This window comes from Rutidosis leptorrhynchoides, chromosome 4 (genome assembly GCF_046630445.1).
Source record: "Rutidosis leptorrhynchoides isolate AG116_Rl617_1_P2 chromosome 4, CSIRO_AGI_Rlap_v1, whole genome shotgun sequence".
NCBI lineage: Eukaryota > Viridiplantae > Streptophyta > Magnoliopsida > Asterales > Asteraceae > Rutidosis > Rutidosis leptorrhynchoides.
The window spans coordinates 510,888,026-510,908,189 of NC_092336.1; the positions used below are offsets into that span (position 1 = coordinate 510,888,026).

Genomic DNA, 20,164 nt, shown 5'->3' on the forward strand with positions numbered 1-20,164 from the left:
TGTAGTTAGTTGTACTCACTTAGCTTCGTGCTAATTCCTCTTCATATCCTCCCTGCAGGTTGTTAGCTTTTGTAGATAATGCTTTTTGGGAGAAGAAGGGCGTGATGATGTTATGTTTGATAGGATTTGACTCTGATGTGGTCTTACTTTATTTAAACGGTATTCTTTTGTAAACATAATGTAATTATGTCCTTTCCGGATAAATATGTATTTTATTGAAATGACACGTGACATCGGGCGAACTATATTAATGTTATTTATCAGTTATGTTATATTTAATTGATATAATGCTTCCGCCACGTATTTAAAAAAAATTATCGGTGCCACAAGTTGGTATCAGAGCATCGTTTGGTAGCATGTGCATTGTGATCTAAATGTCATGTTTTAAAACTTAGTAGAGTCATGTCAAACATAATATGCTGGAAATGGGTTAAGTGGGTGTTAGGACATGTTACGTATTAGTTGTTAGTACTAACAGAGTTTATACTAAGCTTTGGTGTGAGTGCTGTGGTAGTGCAGTAATGGCAGATAACGAAGCTAACGCTACTGGCCCTGCCGCCCCTAGAACTGGAACCTTCAGAGCTCCCGATGAAGATGGACACGTGTCATCAGAGGAAGAAACCTCTCAAGAGGTAATAAATCTTCAAAGTCAATTACTAGTAACTCAGGAGAAAATTAAGGAATTGGAACAAGAACGGGTGCAATGGAACCCTAGTACCACTGCGTTGAACACAACTTTTCCTCCAAATTTCTATACTCAAGCCGGTGGCAGTTCTCAGTCATTGTTTCCTCAAACTACATATCAAAAATTTCAAATGCCATTTCTGCTTAACCAGATATTTCCAAATCAAATGATATACTCATTTCAAGTTCCGAAAACAAGAAAGAAGTGTACATATAAACAGTTCCTGGATTGCAAACCTCCAGAATATAGTGGTCACACAAACTCTACAATGACACTCAATTGGTTAAGAGAAGTAGAGAGGGCATTAGAAGCCTATTTTTGTGAACCCGAATTCAGGGTGTTATTTGCTTGTAGACTTTTTAAAGGTGATGCAATGGAATGGTGGGATTCTATTACAACATATTTGCCCAAGGAACAGATCAGCCAAATAACCTGGGAACAATTTGCTGCTAAAGTTCGCCAGCAGTATTGTTCTGAATATGAGATGGAAAGATTGAAAACTGAGTTTCTAAATATGAGGATGATAGAAAGTATGACAATTGATGAGGTTTTCAGAGACTTCACATCTAAGCTGATGTTTGTTAAACACTTGGTACTGACTGAGAATGATAAGATTCAGCATTTCATGTGGGTGATTAAGCCGGAATATAGAACAGTTGCGAGATTTGCAACAACTTTGGCACATGCTCATTAAATGACAAAGGTTACTGAAGGCGATGTCATGGCAGCTAAAAGAGAAAGTTCGAAAGGTGAATTCTTGGGAGGAATGTCAGAAGGTTAATCAGGTGGACAGTCTACTCTACAGTCGAGTAAGCAATCAGGTTTTCGTAGTAAAAAGTAAGGTGGGTTTAAACAGAAGAGTAAGTATGGTATGAGCGGATTGGGTTCTAGTCAATCTGGTTGGTGTAATGTTTGTAAATCTACTTATGTCAGTCCGTGTTCTCCAATGACCAGGAGATGTTTGAAATGTGGAGTGTTGGGTCAAGAGGCAACAGCTTGTTCCTTTAAACCTAATGTTTGTTAGAGTTGCCATCAGGAGGGACATAGATCAGCGAATTGTCCATCTGCGTCAAGATCCAGTTCTGGGACAGGGTCAGGAGCGAGGTCAGTAACTTCTGGGAGATCTTCTACTTCTACTGTCAGGCAGAAGAGAAAGATTCCTCCAAAAGCAGAGGCAAGGGCATTTCAGATGAGAGTAGACACGGCAACCGCTATCGATGAAGTCATTACCGGTATGTTCTTGGTTAATTCCTTGCTAGCTCGTATGTTATTTGATTCAGGAGCGAATCGATCTTTTATGTCCTTAGGCTTCTATAATAAGTTAAAGTTACATATTAGAATGTTAGATGCGCCTTTGGAAATAGAAGTAGATGATGGTAAAATGGTTCCATGCACATCATCTGTGACAACCCGGAAATTTCTGACCAAATTTAAACTTTAATCTTTATATATTCCCGACACGATAAGCAAAGTTGTAAGTTGAATCTCAAAGATTTTTAAACTGTGTTTATACATTCATTTAAACCTCGACCAAGTTTCTATGATTCACGAACCATTATATGAACGAACATGATTATATATGTGTATGTGTATATATTATAACTTGAAAACATTAACAAAGTATTAGACATATAATACTTTATATAAACGTATTTGTTTCAAAATATATTCTAATGGTTATCAATGAAATTAAAAAATGATATCAAATGATTGAATTATTAGATACATTGAATTACGATTACGAGTCTCTGTAAGGAGGTCTACTTTGATTTGGAAAACATTTCTTTTTAACGGTATTCGGAATAATTGGTAAAGTGATTTATTAGTAAGAACAAATGTGTCAATTAACGAGAACTAGACAAGGGTTAGTGGAGTTTACTGTTCAATTTCCTATATAGGTGTTAACTAGTTAACTTTCATATTATTTAGGGTGAAAGTGAAATTTGGGAATATAGATAACTTAGGAAATAGATATCGAAAAGTTAAGTAACTCGACATTTTTCATTAAGATGATTTCATATGTTTATTTAACCTTTGGACTTTATCCCATGCTTCACCAACAGACTGTAATTTAAAGACTTGAAACCTATTATAAATATATATGATTCTACTTTTCTAAAACGTTTTATGATATAACGATTTTTATTATTTTAACCTTTAAACAAAGTAATTCTTAAATATATTTAGTTTTGGAAAACAAAATTATCATATTTATTTGATTTAGTTTCAAACGTACAAAAATGTTTTCAGTTTAAAAAGAACTTTATTATTAAAACGTATATAACTTTTATAAATATCTAGAACCACTTTTGACAACTCATTACTTAACCAGTATGATAAAGATATCGATATTTATATTTTAAATTATATTAAATATATATAACGATTTAAATTAATATTATATATATTTATACGCGTATTATACGTACATGGTTTTATACTTTTACTATACTTAAACTTTACCTTTACTTTACTTTTACTTTACTTTAACTTTAATAATTCACTTTAATAATTCATACTTTAATAATTCACTTTAATAATTCATACTTTAATAATTCACTTTAATAATTCATACTTTAATAATTCACTTTAATAATTCATACTTTAATAATTCACTTTAATAATTCAAAAATCTATTATAAATAGAATTCAATAGGTTTCATTATTTCATAGAAACTTGAAAATATTTTCTCTAAACTCTCTCAATCGATTTACATATATATATTTACTCCGTATTATTTTAAGATATTATTAGTATACATAAAATATTACGACGGAGTGCTGTCCGAGTGATTTCGAAATTGTTTTTCGAGCGGGATAGAGCTAAGGAAATTATGGGTTATAGCTATGGAGGTTATGGGTATGATTCGGGAGTATTGCTCGTAAGTCAAACTAGAGTTTATCATCTCCGTTACGTCTACGTACTTTTCCTGCAATATTGAATCTCAATATTGATACTTGAGTACTCATAATTTAATTTTTATATATTAATAGTGTATCCCTGACTAGTGCTCGAGAATATAGGATTATGCATGCTTGTACTTTTGATATTGCCATTAGATAGGATATGTTGAATCCTGAATTAGTTACGTATGCGGTTGAGATAAGGTATAAGATATGCATGTCGTTGGAAAGCTAGCGAAAAATTAAGAACTTTTCATTTAGATATCGAATGGTTTCGATGAACGGATTAGAAGTTATAATCAATTGAATTTTTGTATTATTATTAAAAATGATTATTATTATCGTCGTTACTATCGTCGTCCTAATTTTTATTCAATTATTATTATTATTATTATTATTATTATTATTATTATTATTATTATTATTATTATTATTATTATTATTATTATTATTATCATTATCTATAAAAAGTATTATCATTAAAAATTGTTATTTTTATTATTATTACTATCGTTATTATCGTTAAAGTTATAATTAGTATTATCATTAATATATTCATAATATTTATTATCATTAGTATTATTATGATTAAAACTTATATTAGTAACACTTAATTATTATGATTACTATTATTATCATTAACATGAAAACGATATAAAAGACGATTAAAAGCTATTAAACGAATCAATTAAGAAATAATGAGTATGAGTATCATGATGAAAATTAAATATTGTAAGATAATGATTTAGATAAAATTATCGTTCTTATTATTTTTTTATCATTACTATTATTATTAAAAGTATCGTTATATTAAAACTATCATTTTAACAAAAATTACCATTTTAATAGAAATGTCATTGTTACTATAAAATATCATTATTATCATCATTTTAAATAGAATTATTATTTTTAAAGATAATATTAAAAAGTATCATAAATATTTGTGTTATCATAATTAGAATTATCATTTTATTTTAGTAATTATGAATATTGATATTTTAATTAATAGAATAATAATTATTATTATTACAAAATAATGCAACTTTTACTTACTATTATTATAGATATTATTTTATCAAATACATATGAGATACAAACATATTTTTACTACGTGTAATAAAATTTCTTTAATAATACCTATCATATTATCTTTATAATATTAAATGAACTTTATAAATTTTATTACTTAAGATATATAAAAGTATATTTTTTAAAGTTTTATTTATTAATAAATGAATTATATTATTTACTCTAATAAATCTTTTAAAGATATTTAAAAATATAAAATGACGATATTTAAACTATATATTAATCATGTATAGATTTTGGAAATCATTTTGAGTCAAATTGACTTTTATTGACTTTTGCATATTAGTCTCGAGCATTAGAAATGTGGTACACTATGACTTGACCTTAATTGTTAGACAAATATTGACCAACATATAAATATATATAATTAATTTAGGTTCGTGAATTCGAGGCCAACCTTGCACTTGTTCAATGATGTTATATGTATTTTTACTACAAAATACAGTATGGTGAGTTTCATTTGCCTTTTTACCCTTTATATTTTTGGGCTGAGAATACATGCGCAATTTTTATAAATGTTTTACGAAATAGACACAAGTAATCGAAACTACATTATATGGTTGAATGATCGAAGCCGAATATGCCCCTTTTGCTTGGTAACCTAAGAATTAGTAAACCGATCTACTAATTGACGCGAATCCTAAAGATAGATCTATTGGGCCTAACAAACCCCATCCAAAGTACCGGATGCTTTAGTACTTCGATGTTGTTTTATCATGTCCGAAGGATTTCCCGGAATGATAGGGGATATTCTTATATGCATCTTGTTAATGTCGGTTACCAGGTGTTCAATCCATATGAATGATATTTTTGTCTCTATGCATGGGACGTATATTTATGAGAACTGAAAATGAAAATCTTGTGGTCTATTAAAATGATGGAAATAAATGATTATGATAAACTAATGAACTCACCAACCTTTTGGTTGACACTTTAAAGCATGTTTATTCTCAGGTGTTAAAGAAATCTTCCGCTGTGCATTTGCTCATTTTAAAGATATTACTTGGAGTCTTTCATAGCATATTTCGAAGAACGTTGCATTCGAGTTATTGAGTTCATCAAAGATTATTATTAAGTCAATTTATAGTTGGATAGTGGATATTATGAAATGGTATGCATGCCTGTCAATTTTCGATGTAAAGAAAGTTTGTCTTTTAAAAACTAATGCAATGTTTGTAAAATGTATCATATAGAGGTCAAATACCTCGCGATGTAATCAACTATTGTGAATCGTTTATAATGTATATGAACGGGTCCTTTCAGTTGGTATCAGAGCGGTGGTCTTAGCGAACCAGGTCTGTATTAGTGTGTCTAACTGATAAGTCGTTAGGATGCATTAGTGAGTCTGGACTTCGACCGTGTCTACATGTCAAAACTTTTGCTTATCATGTCTAGCCGGAAATCATCTGCTTATCACCCTTAGAAAAATTTCCTGCTTAGTCTAGACACGTCTTGCTGCATTGATTGCATGAATAGTGTATAGACAAAAATTCATATCTTAGCGTATTTGATAAATCATATCTTATCGTATCTATTACTGTAAACGTTGCCTGATATATTCCGTAAATTCCTCCGTAAATTACGAAATATTTTGTTCTATATATATGGATATTCTATGTAATTAGAATACCATCAGTTAGCCAAAATCATTTCATATCGAAAAAATCCTTTATCCAATCGTACGAAATGGAATTCGTCATCAGTTCAAGTCACTCGGATTCCGAAATGGAATCCCATTCAAGCTCCGAAACCAGTGTGACCGGAATGGATCAACCAATCAGCCATCATCTGTTTTGGATGAATTGGGGAGGGGTTCGTAGCCTTCTCAATCATTGGAGACAAGAAGAAGGTGATCCCTTCCATCCATCACATTTCCCTCTTGGCGAAGAACCTGAAGCACTTACCTGCGAACCTGTCTGAAACACCATTTTATCTCTCATTTCCAGAGTATCTCGTCATGATTATATACTACATCAAATTTTAGATTTTATTTATCCACTCGTCCGAACCGAAAATCACCCCGGTGTAATAGAGGAATTCAACGAGCTTCACGCTCGGGTAGTGGCTTTGGAGAATATGGTGCAAAGGTTACAAACACCAGCAGCAGCACCAGCAGCATAACTAGTACCACCATCATCAACGCCAACAGTACCATTGATAGTGCTCCAAATGAACATATATTTAGTAGCAATATCCTTCCAATATGTAAAGCTTTTAGTTGCAATTGTTCTATTTTTATGTAATATTCGTTTAAATAAATAAGTGCGAAGACAAAAGGCAAAAACGAAGATTTGAAGACGCAAACGTCCAAAAAGCTCAAATGTACAAGATACAATCTAAGTGGTTCAATTTATTGATGAGAAACGTCTAAAAATGACAAGAGTACAAGTTGCGGAACGCAAAGTACAAGATATTAAATTATACGAAAGGAAGTTCGAAAATTCGGAACCGGGACCTGAGCCAACTATCAACGCCCGACGCAACGGACTAAAAATTATGAGTCAACTATGCACAAGAATATAATATAATATTTAAATAATTATATAAATTATTTATATATTATATATATTTAAATAAAACGTCGACAAGTAAAAATCCAAAAGTTGGTGAGCTGGCCCAGGGACCTCCGCACTCGCGGAGCAGTCAAAATCAGAATTTCCCTATAAAATGAACGAGCTTCTGCCAAGTTCTACACCCCGTATCCAATCTCTCCCTCTATATAATTAATATATATATATATATATATATATATATATATATATATATATATATATATATATATATATATATATATATATATATATATATATATATATATATATATATATAATATTTATATATATATATATATAATATTTATATATATAATATAAATTAGTTTAGTTTTATATTAGATTAGTTTAGTTAATGTAAAGGTTATTTTACGGGTTTTGAAGTCGAAGTTATGTCCGTGTAACACTACGCGATAAATAATCAATGTAAGTTATGTTTCCTTTTTAAATTAATGTCTCGTAGCTAAGTTATTATTATGCTTATTTAAATCGAAGTAATCGTGATATTGGGCTAAATATTAAAGACGGGGTAATTGGGCTTTGTACCATAATTGGGGTTTGGACAAAAGAACGACACTTGTGGAAATTAGACTATGGGCTATTAATGGGCTTTATATTTGTTTAACTAAATGATAGTTTGTTAATTTTAATATAAAGATTTACAATTGGACGTACCTATAAATAACCATATACACTCGATCGGACACGATGGGCGGGATATTTATATGTACGAATTATCGTTCATTTAACCGGACACGGGAATGGATTAATAGTCACTAGAATTATTAAAACAGGGGTGAAATTATGTACAAGGACACTTGGCGTAATTGTTAACAAAGTATTAAAACATTGGGTTACACGCAGTCGATATTCTGGTGTAATTATTAAACAAAGTATTAAGACCTTGTTACAGTTTAAGTCCCCAATTAGTTGGAATATTTGACTTCGGATATAATGATAATTTGACGAGGACACTCGCACTTTATATTTATGACTGATGGACTGTTATGGACAAAAACCAGACGGACATATTAAATAATCCAGGACAAAGAACAATTAACCCATGGGCATAAAACTAAAATCAACACGTCAAACATCATGATTACGGAAGTTTAAATAAGCATAATTCCTTTATTTTCATATTTAATTGCACTTCTAATTATCGCTCTTTTATTTATTGTCATTGTATTTAATTGCACTTTTAATTATCGTACTTTTTAATTATCGCACTTTTATTTATCGCAATTTCATTATCGTTATTTACTCTACGCTTTAAATTAAGTCTTTTATTTATTTAATATTTTACATTAGGTTTTAACTGCGACTAAAGTTTTAAAATCGACAAACCGGTCATTAAACGGTAAAACCCCCTTTTTATAATAATAATATTACTTATATATATATATATATATATATATATATATATATATATATTTGTATTTTTATAAATTAAAACTAATATAGCGTAAGCTTGTTTAAAAGATTCTCTGTGGAACGAACCGGACTTACTAAAAACTACACTACTGTACGATTAGGTACACTGTCTATAAGTGTTGTAGCAAGGTTTAGGTATATCCCATTTGTAAATAAATTAATTAAAACTTGTATCATATTTCGTCGTATTTCGTAGTAAAAATAATAACTATTTCGTACCCCGCTCCAACACACATCAAGTTTTTGGCGCCGCTGCCGGAAAACTTAAACACCGAAAGCGCAACGCTAAAAATAAGAAAAAAAAAAGTTTTTATAAAAGTTTTTGTTAAGTTCTTTTTATAAAAATATAAGTTTTAAAAATAATAAAAATATAAAAATACAAAAAGAAAAAAATAATATATTTATATTTTTAAGAGTTTATAATATTTATATAGTAAATAAGTATTTTTATTTTAGTTTTAAAATTAAATTTCTATTTAAGTTATATTTATATTTTTTATATTTTATAAAACAGAAAAACAGAAAAAGCAAAAAAATTAAAAAAAAAAAAATCTGAACCTGAACCCTCCGCGACTCGCGGAGCTTTTGAACTGGGACTAACCGCACTCGCGGAGGTCCTCTAACAGGTCAAACATCGTACAGCAATTAATACGATTAGGGTTTAAATTAATTATTAATTTTATTATTAATCCTAATTAAGTTTTATTATTTAATTAGTTATTAGTTTAAGTTTATTTTGTATTTTTAATTTATTTAGTTTTATAAATTATAAAATTAATACTTTTATAAAATAAATAATATAAAAATAATATTTTTTTTATAAAAAAATTGTACTTTTTACAACTTTAGGTATATTTTTATATTTTGTATCTTTTTATTCGTTTTAGCATAATATTTGTATTTTTCGCTCGTATTTAGTTTTAAGTCATAGTTTTTGCCATAGTTATTTTTACTTCTAGATTTTTAGGCTTTGCCGTAAAATCACTTAAGTGCTTTTTCTTTAGACTAAGATTTAGGTGCTTTAGAATTTTGCAACGTTGTTCTAAGTTTTTAGTACCTTATTAAGATATTGCCATTTGGGATATAGTTTTTCTTTTAAGCTTTAATATTTTTAGACGCAACTTTTAATTCTTAGTTTTTAGTTCCTTTTTAAGTTTCGACGCGCTACTTTCTTATTTTCATTTTTCGACGCCTATTATTCTTCGCCTTTTATTTTTCGACGTTTTTCAACGCGCTCTTTTTCTTTCTTATTTCTCGACGCTCTAGTTTTTAGGACTTAGAATTTTTTCTATTTCTCCTCTAAAATTTCAAAACAAAAAATTATTTTAAGCGGTTAAATTGATAGACATCCAAATTTTCTGCTTCGTAGTAATAGTTGGATTTGTTAGTGGCTGAGTTGTGAGCTTCTGATTTAAAGGGTTCTGGCTCCCTGCTGCATCTATTGGCTATTCGAAACGTGGGCAAAAGCAAAAAAGTCTATTAATTTGGTAACTTATATAATTTTTATTTTTATAACTAATAGGATAATTAAGTAAATGCACCACATTGTAGCTAAAATTTGGTAATAAGCGCATTATGGAAAATCTCGAAAATATTTTGGAAACTCTTTATGACATACGAAATCAATACTCTCAAACAGGTGTTGATGACAATTCGTTCGGTCAATCTTGGATCACGAATGACGAAACAATAACTGGTTGTGAAATCTGTGGAGATTATCACTCACTCAACATGGGAATGTTATTATTACGTTCCTATGGAAAATTGTGCACCCATGGAACCTGAATGGAATGAATATGAGGAATACAATTCTAATTAGGATTATTTCCAAGAATATATCCAAACTCAACAACCAGAAGACGAGGAAAATTATGTGCCTGAAAATTCTTTAGATTATATGAAAATCAAACTCGAAGAACTTGATGCTCAAAATGAACAAATGAGAGAGTTTGTAAATCGGCAAGCTGAAACTCTATCAGATTACACACCTGTTGATCTGAGGAGTCGTGTGCAAAAAAATCTCATATCATCGAATTTTGATGAATTCGAGAGCTCCGAAATCACCAACTATCCCGATGATACTTTTTATTCAGCTTTACCAATTTCACAACATATCGACACATTAGCCTCTACCGACGAAATCATCGATCCATCAATGGATGAAGAAGAAGTAAGGGTGACAAATTGGTACTCTTGGGAAAACGATAACGTTGAAAATTTTACCCCCGAGACCAAAGTGGTGGGACCGATAAGTACCATTAATGAAGAAGAATCTACTTCGATCCCGAAATTCACCATTCCACAACCTTCCAACCCAATATTCTCATTAGACGAGTCATCTACCGAAAATGAACTACAAGCTGTAATAGATATTGACACCTCGAATTTCACCCAATTGGGTAATAGAGGTGAAAACTTTGATCCAGAGAATAAACGGAAGGAAATGTTAGGAATTGTCCACCCTATAGAAATATGTATATCGGTGTATATCAATCCATTTGACCAAGAACCAGAAAAGAGACATATCCATTTACTAAAAGCTACACTTAAAAAAGAATTAAGTAGTGACGATCGGGTGATTCTAAACTTTAAACCCATTGATATATTATACACCACCCGAGATGTAAATAACTGGCTCACTATTTTAATTCGTGGAACTTATTCTACCGACTTCACATGTCGTCAGCTAAGTGTGGGGAAGTCTAACCCCACTTAACATTAAATTAGGGGTTCGGGTTAGTGCATAACTCGTTAATAAACATGCATGATGAGTAAGGGTAAAAGACGCATTTTCAAAAATTAGCAAACAGTTCAGAAAAGCAACCATTCTTGAAGAAAAACATGTGTGATAAAACAAGAAGGAATGAACGATTAGGCGCACCATCTATCATTCGACGAGCTTTGTAATTACAAACTAGGTATTTTCAATCACTTTTCTACACTAATCACCCTCATGAATTTATAATTAGAGTCTGATTTCATGCAAATGAGGGCATTGCATGATCTCAAGTGTGGAGAAGGGTTATAAATTCTCTCGGGTTTGCACTTGGTTTATTTGCCAAATTTTGTGAAAATTTTAAAAATTTTCAAATAAATGAATTCAAAATCATGTTTATACATATTTATGAACGATAAAACTAGGTGTTAATGCCGAAATTATTGTTACCTCGGAAAGGACATAAATTGAGAAACAACTAAAACGCTTGAATTTATTTATTAAATATAAAAAGACGCATGATAAAAGCCAAGTGTGGGGAGAATGTACCAAGTTATTCAATTAAAAACTATCTATCATATGTTTCTTTAAAGTTATTGCAGGTGCTTCTATTTTGGACTAAATTAACTGTTTTACCCGATTTATTGTAATACTTTTGAAAGAATAGATGGATCTACATGATGAATCAATTCCATCATTACAAGAAAGTAAAGTCTTCCGAAAAAGACACGCGCTTCTTGATTTAGGTCAAGAAGTTGTCGTCCAGACCAGCTGTAGGTTGACGAAAAATCTAGAAAAGTCATCTCTAAAATCGACTGGAAATCCACGGACCTCAGCATCAAACAGGATCGCCATGTGGTCAGACTTATCCTAACCATGAGAGGATCTGTCTTGTAAAATGGGGAGGGCGCCGTGCAAATTAGCTTGATAAGACTAATGAATCAGACCCCCAGAAAGGATAATCTCCTTAAAAGATCAAAAATCAGCTTTTAAGACTGATATTACTCAATCCTTGAGATTGACCTTAAAGATTGAGAATTACAAACTCATGGAATTCAATGATATCTAAACTCGAGCTTGAACGAGAAAATATTTTGATCAAATTACAAACCAATTTGTTTTCTGAAAACCCATTTTCAATGCGTTCATTACCATTGAACGTAAAATCCTAGGAATTCACCTGGAATTCATTAGGTCATCTGAACCAAATCGGGTGTCAACCGTAAGAACGGTGGTTGCATAGCATGGTCGGAGACAGGACCTTGTGCCAGGCCGAAAAATTATAGGATGATCTTTACTATTGCTCCTACAAAGGATAGTAATAGCATCCGACACGTTTTTGGACCATAATCAAATGCATGTCATTAGACATTGCCTTAACAGTTGCTTGTTCATCGCTTTCCTTTACAACCGGACGGTAGTTTACCGAAAGGTAATATACGGGACAAGTAAACTGGACGTGTTGCTTTCCTAATACAAGGTTAGCAAGTTGGTGACACAAAACCTTAAGTTTTGAGCTAAAATTTTCAAATCTGAAACCCACAAAACCCACAAAAATATTTTGCAACACCGGTGAAGGGTTATTCCGGAAAACCTGTCTAGGGTAATGTTTCCCTAAATGTTTCCCTCCAAGCTGCAAAAAGTGCACGAAGTGGCGGGAGAGTTTCGCGCCAGACAATTTATGGCGACATGTCGCCACAAATAGTCGCCACAATTTGTTCTTTAGATTTACTTTCGTTTTTGGAGACGTTATTGTGTAAGATGAGATAATGTGACGATGATGTAAGACGATGGAATATAGTGGTAAAGTAAGGTGGTGAAATGAGGCGATGATGTAAGATTGTGGAATGAGACAGTGATGTAAGACGGTGGAATGTGGTGACGATGTGTGACGGTGGAATTTGGTAGTGATGTAAGGCAGTGTAATATGGTTGTTACATACGACGATGTAATGTGGTAGTTATGTATGACGACAGTGGATTAGGGTAGTGATTAAAGACAACGAAATGTGATGATGATCTAACACGGTGGAACGTAGTGGTGATGTAAGTCGGTATAAAGAGGCAGTTATATAAGATGAGATAATGTGACGATGATGTAAGACGATGGAATGTGGTGGTAAAGTAAGTCGGTGAAATGAGGCGGTGAGGTAAGATTGTGGAATGAGAGAGTGATGTAAGACGGTGGAATGTGATGGTAAAGTAAATTGGTGAAATGAGGCAGTGAGGTAAGATTGTGGAATGAGACAGTGATGTAAGACGGTGGAATGTGGTCACTATGTGTGACGCTGGAATTGGGTGGTGATGTAAGGCGGTGTAATGTGGTTGTTACATACGACGGTAGAATGTGGTAGTTATGTATAACGACAGTGGATTGGGTAGTGGTTAAAGACAACGAAATGTGACGATGATGTAACACGGTGGAACGTAGTGGTGATGTAAGTCGGTATAATGAGGCGGTTATGTAAGATGAGATAATGTGACGATGATGTAAGATGATGGAATGTGGTGGTTAAGTAAGTCGGTGAACTGTGGCGGTGATGTAATAGTGTGGAATGAGACAGTGATGTACAACGATGAAATGTGGTGACGATGTTTGACGGTGGAATTTGGTGGTGATGTAAGGCAGTGTAATGTGGTTGTTATAGATACCAATGGAATGTGGTAGTTATGTATGACTATAGAATGTGGTTGTGTTTGAAGGTGGAATGAGATGGTGATCTAGGACAGTGGAATGAGGTAGTTATATATGACGATCGAATGTGGTAATGATAAATTATGTGGTTATGTATGACGATGGAATGTGGTGGTTATGAATGACGGTTGTATGATGTGCATGTGGTGGTGATATAAGACGGTGGAATGTGGTGGTGATGTACGACGGTGGAATGATGTTGTGATGTACGATGGTGGAACGAGGTTGTGATGTAAGACGATGTAATTTTGTGGAGATGTAAGACGGTGAAATGTGATGGTTATGTATGACGACGAAATGTGATGCTGACGTTTTATATGGATGGGGTGGTGATGTACGAGAACGGGAATCAGGACGAAAGTGACGAAGAAAACAATAAGGAGGACGAGACGAGAACAAGGACACGACAAGGACGAGAATATTTAATATATTATATTAAATGTATTTTATGTTTTTATATTTAAAATAATATATATATATATATATATATATATATATATATATATATATATATATATATATATATATATGTTATATTTTCATTTATTTGCATTTTTGTTGATTTATGAACTTAGAAATATATGCATTTTTTCTTTATATAATAATGTATAATACATTTAAGAATTAATTATAAATTGTGGCGACAAAGGTGTTTTGTGACGTTCAATGTCGCCACAAACTATATTTCATTGGAATTTTTCATTTGGCGCCGGAGGGAAAATAACTATTTTGGCGACTTATTGCGGCGACATGTCGCCACAAAATGCTAAAAGTTGCTGCTGTAAAGTAAACAGCAGTCTTTTATCTTTCATTTTTTTAACCCCAATTTTCTTTCTCCTATCAAAACCCTTTGCGGTTTTCAACTTAAAACTTGAATTGAACCAAGATTTCACCACACAATCTTGTATAAGGTAAGCATCTAACCTCTAATCTCTCAAAACTTTCAATTTTTTTTTAAGATTATTCCTAAAAAATTCAAATTTGAGCAAAACCATATGTAATTTTTGATTTTCGTTTTTAGTTGTATGATTTAGGTTATTATTGTTGTAGTTAAATGTTACCCATTATATATATATATATATATATATATATATATATATATATATATATATATATATATATATATATATATATATATATGTTATATTTTCATTTATTTGCATTTTTGTTGATTTATGAACTTAGAAATTATTATATTTGGTACTTACTATTCTATTTACGCTACTTACTAAGAAAGAGTGAAGCTGCTTTCCTTGCATCAATTTATCCCACTTATTGACATATTAATTAAGTTTATTTATCTACAGCGTAATAAAGAAAACAATGTGTATGAAAATCCGATTGCAACTTATGCACGTGTAAACCGTCGTACTAATGGGGAATGGCGTCAACTGCAATTTGGAGTATTTTATGTAAGTAATTATTTGTACTTAATAACATTACACACACACGTGTGTGTGTAAATATGTCACAAATTAGATATGTAATATCCATTATTGTTTTGTTTTAATTATGCAGGATGAAATGTTACGCCTTCGGAGAGAAAATCCCCATTTGAGTGAGATAGCGGTTATGGTGGAGGTTTTGGGTGCAAGACGTGGTTGGAGGAAAGGTATTGGGATGACATTACCCTCATCGTCTACATCCACGACACCCTCAACCCAAACGGGCAAAAGATATTACACTTCGGATGAGGTTGAGGCTTTACGGGCCGCGGATTGGAAGAAATTCCGGAAGGAGATGAAGGATCAAATCAAGCACTACCATGACAAGTACACCTCAACACTCTATGACGCGGTAGGTAAAGGAAAAGAGCCATATGTGTATGTTGATTCTGAGGACGACGTAGAGCGTGACTTTGGTGAAGAGGACTATCGGGAAAATGATGACCATGATGGATCGGGTCCATCATCTTGACTTTGGTGTTTGGACTTTGGTTTGTAATTCGTAGGTTTAAAAAATTTGATATTTTGAACATGGATGTAATCCGTAACTTAGATGTTGAATGTTTGTAATTCTTGACTTGGATGTTGAATGTTTGTAATTCGTGTGTTTTTAGTAAGTCTTTAGTTTGTAGTTGATTTGATTGTTGATTAATATTTTAGAAAACATGTTATAACAGGTTTTGTATGCTGGAAGAAAACCCGACAATTTTGGGTGCCAAGCAGGAAAACAGCAGCTTCAAAAGCAGATTTACACAATTTTTGGCGACGTGTCGCCGCAAACAGTCGCCACAAAATGCATTTTTTTAGATTTGCAAATAAATAAAAAAGAAATAGGCGTCGCCACAAAAAGGCGTCAAAAATGCGAATTTTGCTTTTCTTTTTCCTTTTCTTTAAGAAGATTGTGGGTCCCACCATCGTCGCCGCAAAAAATCGACGCAAAATATCAAAACCGGCGCATCTAATGCGACGACATGTTTGCGACGCATTTGTCGCCGCAATTGGTCAACTGTGGCAACATACTGGTCTATTGTGGCGACTTCTTGTCGCCGTAATTGACCCGATTTGTTGTAGTGGGGGGAGTATGAGGATATGTTGTTGGCATTGGTCTAAGTTGACTCATGTCTTCTTAAATTACCAGTATAATTGATGTTACTGTAGTTGACTAAAAGCACCATTTCACCATGGAAGTCAACTATGTCTTTTCTAATTCTTGCCATCTCTTCTTCATACTCTCCTTCTGGCAATAGTTCACACTCATTTGCCCTCTTTATTCTTTGTTGCAATTCCTGCATATATTTAAGAAATTACAAGTAACAGAAAAAACCAAATCTTTAAAGTTATAGGCACGTGTTATTGACCAAGTCAACACGATAGCAAAATCATCTTATCCACATTTTTGAGTGGGTTAGTGACAATTAGTCGGTACAAGGTACATTTAGGTGACAAGATGATTAGATACAACATTGCAAACAAATAACTAGTCAGATGAAGAGTTTTTCATTGGCAAATATGACTTTACTCTTATAAATAGTACGATATCGTTGTCAATAATCTTTCTAGACGAAAAATGTTCGTAACAATTGTGATAAATTGACTTAAAAAAATTTGGATACAAAATGGCAAATGTACTAATTTAGATTGGTGAATGCACACAAGAACACGATCACAAGCAAATCAAGACTATATACCTTATGACGAATAATGAAATCCTCTTCTTGTTCCATGAAAAATGCATTAAACTTCTCGATTTCATTGTTCAAAAGGTACACAAACTCAGCTTCAGAATTTTCAATCTCCAACGACGAAGAAATTAGTTTCACAAGTTTCTTCAAATCCTTGTAATTCAAGTACATTTCGCGCCACCCAGGCAAAGTTTCTTGAACATGTTGCTTCAGTCTCTTGCCAAATTTCATTTTCAGTTTATTTGATCAACCAAAACCTCAAAACTATAATATGGGTATTGGTAGGAGGCTAAAATTCTAAAATACCCTCATCTTAAAAACCTAACTTTATGATGAAAACTGAAATTTGTGAGATTTTATTATCAAGAATAGGCTTAGAATAGTTTAAGAGCATATGCTTGGCGTGAATGGAGTGGCGGTTAGAAAAAAAAAGTGTACGAAATAAGTCTTTAATGCAAGAGAATACTTGGCATATTCCATTTGTAATACTCTTGCTTTAGACCAACACCGAGTAATATCATACTTTTGATAATAAATTAATATATGTTAATAACTACTTATGCTTTAATTCTTATTCCTTAAATGGTATATCCACTGTTTACTAAATTGAAGAATTCTTAACCTAAGATGATTTATGTTAATATGTACCGTTCGTTTGTAAAAGTTATATATTCTATCAACAAATGCCAAAAACATGCCGAACAAAGTTAACATTTGGATTCTCAATGTTGCACTTCAAGCTTTTAAATGTTAAGGTGTATTGTTTGATCATCCTTTTTTAAGTCTTGTAGAATCTATTTTTTATTTTTAGAAATGCAACTTATACACTCCAACATAAAAATTTTCAACATATATACATATTGCTGACCTTTGAAAGTGAACACATAACCTCATTTACAATTATATTATACCTATATACTAATCAGTGTGGCTTTTGTAGTCGTACAATGTTTAATTATGGTTGTTTTAGCCAAAACGATAGCATTTGGGTTTTTTTTTTGCCACATAAGAGGAATATTCAAATGAATACAACTTTTAAGTTGAGATCCAAGGAAACAATCAGGGTGCGAAATGTGGTGCGACAATCACATGTGATTGAAAAAAAAAATTAAAAAAAAAAATATTTTCTTCCCAAATTTTTATTTTATTTTTCGATCACATGTGATTCTGTATGGCAATCACATGTGAATCTGTATGTCAAATCCAATCACATGTGATTGAAAAAAAAATTTGAATTTTTTTTTTTGTTAAAAAAAAATATTTGAAACTTTTTTTTTTTTAGAAAAAAAAATTTGAATTTTTTTTTCAATCATATGTGATTGGATTTGACATGCAGAATCATATGTGATTGGATTTCACATGCTAAATTTAAAAAAAAAAATCTTTAATTTTTTTTCAATCACATGTCATTGTCGCGCCACATGTTTCTGATTGGTCCGTTGGATTTCGAGCAAATTGTTGGATTCAAGGGATTACAATTCTAGTTTTACTCTAGTGACATGTTCGATCCTTTACCAACTTTCTTGAGATTTGTTTTTAATTAACTTTGGTTCACATACAGAAAGTATATTAAAAAGACTTTTCCCTAAATTGTGAAAATATCTAGCATTACAAGTTGTACAGGAGGACTTACATTAACATTGTTCACCTTGAATTCATATGTTTTAAGCCAAAAGAAAAGAGTAGGCTCCCATTACAAAATCCTACAGCCACAAAAAACCTGGGTTATCACAAAAAGACCCATACACAGATACTTTAATATTAAAACTCAAACACTGAATCACAATAAAAGCCACGGTTGTGTTGACCAAATGTGAAATTGGTTACTCGAGCACGTCTTTGAAGCTTCAAGCCATTGAAACACTTTGAATTTTATACGGTTTGCTATGACGGTCCAACACGTATACTTGCCATTAAACATAACATCATTCCTAGTAATCCATATCGCCCAAAAAGTTACCGGACCAATTAAACACCAAAATGAATTTGCTTTAATACCCATTCCACCATTCCAATCTATAGAGAATTCCACACTAGAAGAAGGCATAATCCAATTTATATTCCACCATTTAAACAATTCCGCCCATACCTTAGCCGACCATGAACAATGTAAAAGGTTGTGATTTATTGATTCAACATAATCTAGACACCACCCACATTTATCATCCGATGCATCTCTCAAACAATTTCTATAGCTTAGCATTTCTTTAAACTGACACACCTCCATGAATAACAAACCAAAGAAAGATAGCAAGATTCGAAGGCATTCGCGGTTTCCATATGATTTTATTCCAATCAAACTCATTGTTAACATTTGTCGAGATCATGATTCGAACACGTTCCGCCACCATATACACTTTATCAATAGAATGGACCCAATTAAGCACATCTTCTTTTGAATCATCTAGCACTATATGTGACAATAATGACATCAAAATCTGCATTTGGTTCTCTTCATAATCATCCAGAGTACCATTTATGCCAATGTCCCATATAATTTCACCCAATGAATTTATAGCCCCAGAATATGAAATCAAAGCATTTCTTTTTGAGGAAACACGATACAGTGAAGGGAATTGGTATCGAAGCTTTGAAACACCAATCCAAATATCCGACCAAAAAAGAATTCTTGACCCTCTACCAACACTCCATTGCCAACTTTGAGAGCTTAAGACATCAAAAAATTCCTCTACACCTTGCAATCGAATCATATCTCTCCATACCGGAGAGCATTTATTCACATCAACTTTTGATAAATCGGACAAAATATTACCCGGAGGACACGTTCCAAAAGATGAAGTCACAATAATTTTCCAAGATGAGTTTCCTGATTCAATACTTTCGGCCACCACTTTGCCAACAAGGCCAAATTCTTCACTCTCAATGGGATAATATCAAGTCCGCCACATTCTTTTGGATGGCAAACCTTATTCCATTTTACCAAGGACATCTTTTTTGTAGAC

At 32.2% G+C, this 20,164-nt stretch overlaps 1 protein-coding gene across 1 annotated transcript; it reads right to left on the reverse strand.

Moving 5' to 3' along the window:
* Positions 1-16,625: 16,625 nt before the first annotated feature.
* Positions 16,626-17,432, reverse strand: LOC139842492 (SPX domain-containing protein 3-like). Its single transcript, XM_071832627.1, has 2 exons — positions 17,208-17,432; positions 16,626-16,805 (listed from the first exon to the last, which is right to left on the reverse strand). The coding sequence occupies exons 1-2, from the start codon at positions 17,430-17,432 to the stop codon at positions 16,626-16,628; spliced, it is 405 nt and encodes a 134-aa protein (XP_071688728.1).
* Between the last annotated feature and the right edge of the window lie 2,732 nt (positions 17,433-20,164).